The following is a 9,095-nucleotide window of genomic DNA, read 5'->3' as shown; positions in this document are numbered from 1 at the left end:
GAAAATTTTTAATATTTTACGTTTTAAATAAAAAAAAAAAAAGAAACAAGAAATAAAAAAAAAGCAGTACGATAATTTTTCAATCATTTATAGCTTTAAATCGCAGATGGTGTACCAATTGCTTCAATTAGAATGTTGTTCTTCCTTTTTATCCCCTTTATCCTTTTTATTCTCCCTATCCTTTCTGTCCTCCACATCGCTTGTATCCACCTTGTCTTTTTTATCTTCCTTATCAGAGCCCGAATCGTTATTGCCGCCGCCTGGGCCAGGTGGATGCGCCAAAATGTGATCAACAAGTCCCATATCTTTCGCCTCCTCGGGATTCATATAGTTATCGCGTTCCATACGTTCGTGGAGTCTATTATAGCATTGTTTCGTATGTTTCACGTAGATGTTAGTTAATTGTTTTCTAAGTTTAACAATTTCCTGAGCTTGAATTTCTATGTCCGTAGCTTGGCCCTAAAGAGTACATAAATCGAGAAATCACATAGATCGCGTTGCGAAATCATCGTAATGGTAAAATGTGAAGAAGTATACCTTAGCACCACCGGAAGGTTGATGAATCATGATTCGTGCGTTGGGCAGTGAATATCGCATATTGGGTTCTCCGGCTGTCAAAAGTAACGAACCCATTGAACAAGCTTGTCCTACGCACCATGTGGCAATAGGCGGTCTTACATATTGCATCGTATCATATATTGCAAGTCCAGCCGTTACGTAGCCACCCGGCGAATTTATATATAAATGTATCGGTTTGTTTGCATTTTCCGATTGTAAATATAAAAGCTGAGCTACCACCAAAGAACTTAGGTCATCACTTATATGTCCCATTAAACATATAATGCGTTCCCTAAGTAAACGTGAGTAAATGTCATACGCACGCTCGCCCCTTCCAGTTTGTTCTACAACCATTGGAATCAAATGGAGATACCGGCTGGAATGCGCTTGACATTGTTTCTGCGAAACGAAAGGAAAAATAATTCAAAAGTTAGTAAAATTAAAATAAAAGTAAAATTCAAACTCACTAATAATACACTTATAGATTTGAACATTTTCCCTTCAACGAAATTTTATAATTGCTTTTTCGACTTTCTTCTTCTAAAATGACATAAATTGAAGTGATAACAATATTCCGAATATCAGTTACATTGGATGAACAAATGCATTAAGTTCTCCGCCATAATTGTTCCTTAAAAGATAATATGTACAATAAAAGTTTCAAATAATAGCAACGACGAACGATTTGTCGGGAATAAGGCGGGTAAATATTTCAACTTTCCGAAAAGCGAAATTGAGCTCGGGGGTCGAATATGGCGGTATGTTTTTGAAAAATTTGTCTCGTTGCCTATGATGAATTTTGATGAGGGTGAGGTGATGGTTGACACGGTAGCTCCAAGCGTTGCCTTTCAAAAATTCTGCTCGCGTCTAAAGGACATAAGAAATTATGATACATTATACTATTCAGGTTTTCAGGTTAAGCGAATGAGCTGATCTTAATGCAAGTTTCAACTCTCAAGAAGGAAATTTTGTCCATCAAATATACCAGAAGAAATCCATTTTCCAAATTATAATTCATTACACCATCCAGGCGTTTTCAGGTTGAACTTAATGCAAGTCGCAATTCTCGAGGAGGAAACTTGGTCATTCAAATATAAAAAAAGAAATCCATTAAAAATTATCAGACGTTTGTGAAAGTCCTTTTTAAATAATGGTTGACTAAAGTCTCTTGCCGGCCCAGGTATGGTCATATTTATGATAAACCCTATTCATATGCTTAGTTAGACCAATACTTAAGTATGCCTCGGCGGACCTCCTATAGGTGTTATGTAGATTCAATTGAATCAGGTCAAAAGCAACTCTTCATGTTTGTCCTTAAAAATGTGGGTTGCAACCGCTTACCTCTTTGGCTACTTATGAAAAAAGGTTGCTTCTGTTATCCTTACCGCGCTCACTTGAGAAACGTAAATATACTCTTGGTGTCTTCTTCTTAATTAAGTTAATTAAGGGTACTGTCGATTCGTCCACATTACTTGGTGAGATAAGCTTTAATGTCCCTAACCACACCTTTTAAAGTAGTATCTCCAGAACTGAATTTTAAAAACCAATTGCCCGATCAGTTATCAGTTCTTTACCGTATACGCTGCATATTTTTTATAATACTAGCCGTATCATTTTTCGGCACTGGCAAAGCAGAGCACGGCAACTCATTGCCTTCCGTTATTTGGCCTGCACTAATTAATTCAGCTTTGATTTTTTCTAAGGTTGCGTCGCATGACTTTTTCAATTGTGAATTCTGGGACCGTTTTATATCCTTATCTGCAAGGATTTTCTCTAGAGCGCGCACGATAAACATTTCCTTAGTGTTTGTAGAATAATTTTGCATATTGCATCAAGGTCTTTGCGTATGTTTGATAATTCTCTTAAGTTAATGTTTAAACATGAACTTTGTAAACTCAAATGTTTATGTTCGTTAAGCTGAGTCAACGTAAATAGAGTTATGAGCTGTTTAACCCGTCCAGAACTGTGCGCAGAAACCTAAAAGGTGTCTATCACTTAATCTCAATATCGGTTCTTTATCAGGTTACCAAAATGACTATGAAATTGCCTTACTTTACGTTCCGGAGGAATTTTCATGTCTACAGTTCTCAAAACCACCAAACAAATTTTCAGTGCATGTAAATGATTAAGGTCAATGTGCGACGATCTATGCCACCAATAGACAATAGCCAAAAAATACAGTTTTAAATCAGCAGGCAAAGATTTTATAGCCGCAAAAAGTGTGTCTCTGTTCAAATAAGGCATTCCCTTTTCAAATACGAAATGGAACAGTAAAGGATTCGGTTGCGAAAGATCAAACGAATACGTTGGATTTTTTTGACATCTGTTAAGTTCGAATGCGGTGACGTGAACGCAATACCTCAGTATCACGAATACGTGCCAATCACGTCGGAGTCACCAAAAAATGTTCAAAACTGTTATGAGTATATTTTCTTGTTTGAATGTTCAGTGCCTAATTGGTTGATATAATTCGACAAGACGTTGCGTCAAGTCGTACCAACTTATTATATTTGGTTCTTCCAGCACTTGTAACTGGAAGAAACCACTAAACAAAAATACCGGTCAATGTAGTAGTGCAAAGACAAATTTATTGATGAAGTTATGGCTTATAAATTACAATTCTTATAAACTAATTAAGAATTATGTTGCTAAAAATAAAGTCATAAAAATGATGCACTTGCATTTTGCGTTTATTTATTACCGGCAATATGAACCGCTTGAAGTGTGCCACAAAAATGCAATATAAGCAAATTGATGTAAACGATCGATGACACAATTCAAGGTCTGGATTACGTAACAAATGATATTGTTGTTTGTGGTCAGTTGTATGAAACGGACAAACACAGAAACGCGATTGTGCAAATGCAAGTGCATAAACAATTGAACTGGGTCATGTTGATATGTGAATGTGTAAATGAAAGATACAAAATTGAATGAACTTACATATATTTAATTTAAGAACTGAAATTGAATAGAAGTATATACTTAAAACTAAACAATATCAAAGCAAATATTTCTTCCAAGAAATCTAATCATTGCTGAAGCTGAATGCTCAATTTGCGGGTTATTGATACACTTTTGAAGGGACATCAAACCGACCATGAAACATAGTTCTACGTTTTTATTAATAATATTTCCTTTTTTTTCAAAATTGCAATTTTTCATGTAGCAATGGTATTGATTTCCCGCTAAAAGCCGTTTTTTCCTTTACACCGTTTATAAAAGAAGTACTAAGTGTGGTGAATGGAGAGAGTACAGAGTTGCTTTTAATAAATAAGAATAATTGTGAATAAAAAATCTCTGCTACCTGTTAAATTGGAAGAAGTAACATTGGAACCACCAGCATGTTTGTTAAATCAAAAGAAGTGGTGGAAAAAAATCGTGGCAGCTGGATATATGTTTCTGCTACAGCTATTGTATTTTGTAAGGTTTACTTTGATATGAAAATACAGAGATTGGGTGCCCAAAAACGAAGAAGAAAAGAGAGAAAACCCAAGCAAATTGTGAAATCAGAAAACGTGAGATTGCACTAAACGTCCTGTGCGGAGAGCAATCAAATGTTTGATTGTTTCCCTACGTATCGTCAACTTGCGAATACATCTCAGGGGCGAAATGACAATTTGAAAGAATGGGAGTGTCCTTTATGCAGAAAGATCTTAACTTCTGCATCTCGCCTTGAACAACAGGTGGAAAGTTATTTAGAAAACAAACGCGAATTCCCAACTAAAACATAAATATTAAATTAGATATTACCTTCAGAGAATGTAGTAAAGGTTCGATTGATTTGAAAACTGTTATCAACATTTAAATTCGGCGCATGACCAACTAGATAACGTAAAAAAATGGAAATGTCCTTCATGCAAAAAAGTGTTGATCTCCGTTCATCGAATGGAACAACATTTAAGAAGACATGTGCCGCGAGAACATAATATGTTAAAAATTAATGTGGAGCTCATTTTCCAAGAAATGGTTGCTTAAGTGTGCCTTATGTCGGCTTATGGCAGCCTATTGTAAAGGTGCAATCCAAACCACTTTCTATACAGACAGCCCTTGCACCAAACCAAGTCAATGAGCAAAAAATTCCCGCACGGACAAGCCTAAATATGCTCAAAATGGGGATTGAATTGATAGCTCTCCATTGCTAATAGCGAACTTACTGTAAACTTTTCGATTTTTCTTAGTATGAACCCTTCAATTATTCTGAACGACTTCACTTTTACTTTTAGTGCGACATTGTTATTTCATTTCATTTTCAGCTTCCAGTTCTTTATTCTTTTTTCTCGCTTTTTACGTTATTGTATTCATATTAACTTTACTTGGGTGTATTTACTCATGCAGGCTCACAGCCTGCTTTCTGATCGAACGAGAATACACTTTTTCTTCCATAGTGCCCTGTTGAAAATGAAGCAATTACCCACTACCACATACACATAAAATAGGCGGCTCCACACTTTTATCATTTATCATTTAGGATTATGGTACAGGATCGATTTAGAGAGATTACTTATAGAACAGATATGCATATCCCCGCCTCCCTTTACACTTAAACTCAAATCAGCAAAAGGAGGAATCTGGATTAAATAGTGGATTATCTGGATTAAGAGCGTTAGATTACTAGGTAGCATCAATCTTCAAACTGCCTGAAAATTTCCTGAGGTTTCGACCGTTAGTTAACAAGTTGCAGTTGCTTTAGCGACGCTACGCACGAAATGCCATGAAACTATGACTATGCTTTGTGGCTCTGCATTGCGCAGATAGTTCTGCCTACTCAAGCAGCACAGCACAGTATATATTCTCAATAATTTGTATACAAATTCCAAACAACTGAGAAAATACAAATTTCATACAACTGAGAAAATAAAAATTCCATACAATTGAGAGTGTTTGAATACGTTTGTTTACATGTATTGTGCGACTTTTGAGAATAAGCGTATACAATTATCAAGAATTTTGCATGTATTGTGCGACTTTTGAGAATAAGCGCATTTAGTGGTAACTGGCAGAGTCAGCCTGGGAAAAGACGGTAACATTTTGTGATGAAATTTGCTCCAAAATAGTAATTTCAAACAAAAATGAACTCTACACAATTTGGATCATATACAACTATTTTTGAATCCTTCCCTATGTAAGGATTAAACTTGTAGTAGATTAGATTAGATTAGGCTGCGTTTTGGGACCACGTCCCCATAAATACGCACATGAGAAATATGCTTTTATAAATTAACATATCTTTTATTACTGAAATCAAATATTCTGTAATTAGCAAATTTAAGTGGTCATTTAACGTTTACAAAAATATTGAAGCTCAACGTGCACAAAGCTCATTTAGAGTGAGGTTAGGTATATTCTCACGGTTATGACCACAGCGGTACTTTTGGCTTCTCCTTTTTGTTGATGGTTTCCGTAGGGAAGATCTCGTAATTCGTCCAGCTTGGGAGCGACCAGTCATTGCGTATTAACATCCTGACAGAATCGAGATGTGGAAATAATTGCTTTGGGCACAAATCATTTGAGAATTATTTCAGGTCAAAATAGATGAGAAAAAAGTAAGTCATGTCGAAACAATTTAGGCTCGTTATTGTTGTACTTTGTAAAAAAATAACTACTGGCAACGTCGACGCTTCTTGTTGAAATAATATTGCATTGAAGATATCACCCCATTAGCTACTCAATAAACACAAATTCGAAAAAAGTTTTTCGTTATAGCTGGTGCAGAAGATCACATTTGTAATTGGTTATGAAGAATTTGGTTGTGTAAGGTTAGGCTTTTTTAGGACGGACGCCACTAAACGCAAACTATTGAAAAATGGACGTACTGTCAGTGTTTCCTGTGACAAAGTACAAAGATTTAATTGAAAAGGAGACAACTAAATATTAACTAATAGTTCCAGCTTTCTGCTGCGCTTGATAATATATTACTGATCGAAGATGAAAGCCGGTTGGGTGACGTACAAGGTAAATTTGTAGAAAAAAAGAAGTCAGTAAAGGGGAAGTTGAAAGGTGTGCTGTCTCCCCGAATTTTAGAGAATTAATAACTAGCATCCAGACAAGGATCCGGACTTGTTAAAGCGATGATGGCCTTCTATTCCATAAGTATCGCATAGGTGTGAGTTTACTATTGTTTAATTGTTCTCCATAAGACATAATAAACCCAAAGATATTCCCTATGAACAATAATCTGGACAGTACAGTCATCCATCAATAAGATCATACCATCACCAGCTCTTTTGTCTTACTATACGTTAACTTTAACTGTACAAAAATCATTATTATTAAATAAACACTGTGGAATCCATCGCAGTTGATTGTCAAATTGCTTCAGCTTCAATATGTAGAAAAACGAATTTAGCTATATATCCTTTTTATCCTCTTCATCAGACGTAGGAGCTGTAATGGTGTTAGTATCTGGTGCTGGTGGATGCACCAGAACGTGATCAACAAGACCCATATCTTTAGCCTCCTCAGGGCTCATGTAACTGTCTCTCTCCATACGTTCGTGGAGTCTTTCGTAGGATTGCATTGTGTGTTTCACATAGATATTAGTTAGTTGTTCTTTAAGTTTAATAATTTCTTTGGCTTGAATTTGTATATCAGTAGCCTGGCCCTGTGAAAATACGGTAATTTGTTGAAATATATTTGTATCATTATATTATATTCAACGCACCTGAGCGCCTCCAGAAGGTTGATGAATCATGATTCGCGCGTTTGGTAACGAATATCGCATTCCCGGTTCTCCGGCTGTCAATAGTAACGAACCCATTGAACAAGCTTGTCCAACGCACCATGTGGCAATAGCTGGTTTCACATATTGCATCGTATCATATATGGCAAGTCCCGCCGTTACGACACCACCCGGCGAATTTATATATAAATGTATCGGTTTGTTTGCATTTTCGGACTGCAAATACAAAAGCTGGGCTACCACCAAAGAACTTATATCATCGTTAATATGTCCCATTAAACATATAATTCTCTCCTTAAGTAGACGCGAGTAAATGTCATAAGCACGTTCGCCCCTTCCAGTTTGTTCTACAACCATTGGAATCAAATGGAGATGCCGTTTGGAATGCGCTTGACATTGTTTCTGTAACAAGATATTGGTATAACTATTTGGAATGTAATAAAATAAACACTTACGTATAGTCCGTTTATAGCAAATTTCAGCATTTTCTTTTCAAAGTAATTTTATCTTATTCTTTTTTGTTAATTCATATTCGTATAATATAAATGTTAACTTTCTTCTTCTGCAATACCAACGAGAGGAATGATAGCATACCAAATTTTTATGTCGATATATTTAATAAGCAAATAGTTGAACAATTATAATGTAGTCTAGAATAAAATGGTTTTCTTTCTAAGTGGAAGGACTAAGCAGCAGGTTATTGTTTAAAATATTTTAATTCTGTATTCATTTTCAATTTTTTTAGGAATTTTTTACATCTAATTAGAATAGAGGGGTTTTTTGCTGAAACTGTCGGGGATAATCACGTAGCTGAAAGCTGACTTTTGGAAAAAATTTAGCGAGAGCTATATTCTTCGTACAGGTTTTTATGCACCTTGGTTTTGTCATTGTATTTTCTGATGACATAATGAACGTGTTTCATATTTTCTTTGTTTATATTCTAAGGAACTTGTTGCTAATTTGTTATTTATTTATCATATACATGTATCATATGATTATTTTTATTATTAATCTCTGATATCGTATCTCCCCACTAAAAATCTTTAGTATCAAAAACTAGGAAATGCTTTTTAAATTTCATTTCCCGTTTATTTCTTATAACATTTAATATTGTATGTTTAAAAATATTAACTAAATGTTCACATGTTAAGTATTAAATAAAAATTCATTCTCGTAACTCAATTCCTTTTCGAAATAGCAACTCATGATATAACAGTATATGTATAATATTATATTACGCAATTTATAGAAATTTGTTATATCGCGGTTATTTATAACGGCTTTGCCGTTTGTGCTGTTGTCGGCAATGGGCAACAGCAACACCGGAATTGCTTATTTGCAAATATTTTTCAGGACCAGTAAATGTAAAAGAGCAAGTGATATAATTATTAACAAGTTTATTTAAATATGTAAATTAAAGTAAAGAAATACAACGTCAAAGAAGCGGAATTTCTAATAGATTCCTTAAGCGAATATTTGCGTGAAAAAGCCTTACTGTCACATGTACATATTGTCTTACTTTTGCAATCTAAACGACCACGTGCATGGCAAATGTAAATATAAAATGGCAAATCTAAAAACAAAATATACTCGGCACTACTTTTGCAGCAATAATATACACACGATACTACTTTTACAGCAACAAAATCCACATGCTACTACCTTTTCAGCAAAAAAATACACAAGTATCACCTTCACAAACACAAAAAGTTTTACAAAAATAGGGGTTTTTGGATCCAGAGTTGTATGAAATTGAAATTCGTAGCACGTTTGGTAGCAACGCTGAATCTATCTTGCATGAACGGCTGCACCGCTTGCAATAGTGTTAGTCTGATTTTGTAGTTGGTTTAGTGAA

The 9,095-nt window shown here is 35.0% G+C and overlaps 2 protein-coding genes across 2 annotated transcripts; both read right to left on the bottom strand.

Moving 5' to 3' along the window:
* Positions 1-123: 123 nt before the first annotated feature.
* LOC119633609 (ATP-dependent Clp protease proteolytic subunit-like) lies at positions 124-2,353 on the bottom strand. Its single transcript, XM_038027228.1, has 3 exons — positions 2,165-2,353; positions 538-957; positions 124-459 (listed from the first exon to the last, which is right to left on the bottom strand). The coding sequence occupies exons 1-3, from the start codon at positions 2,351-2,353 to the stop codon at positions 124-126; spliced, it is 945 nt and encodes a 314-aa protein (XP_037883156.1).
* Positions 2,354-5,641: 3,288 nt separating this feature from the next.
* LOC119633248 (ATP-dependent Clp protease proteolytic subunit-like) lies at positions 5,642-7,822 on the bottom strand. Its single transcript, XM_038026691.1, has 3 exons — positions 7,696-7,822; positions 7,223-7,642; positions 5,642-7,162 (listed from the first exon to the last, which is right to left on the bottom strand). The coding sequence occupies exons 1-3, from the start codon at positions 7,723-7,725 to the stop codon at positions 6,908-6,910; spliced, it is 705 nt and encodes a 234-aa protein (XP_037882619.1). The 5' UTR covers positions 7,726-7,822; the 3' UTR covers positions 5,642-6,907.
* Positions 7,823-9,095: the final 1,273 nt, after the last annotated feature.

This window comes from Glossina fuscipes, unplaced genomic scaffold (assembly GCF_014805625.2).
Source record: "Glossina fuscipes isolate IAEA_lab_2018 unplaced genomic scaffold, Yale_Gfus_2 2, whole genome shotgun sequence".
NCBI lineage: Eukaryota > Metazoa > Arthropoda > Insecta > Diptera > Glossinidae > Glossina > Glossina fuscipes.
Note: the sequence above shows the minus strand (reverse complement) of the source record. Positions and strands in the feature narration are given on the sequence as shown.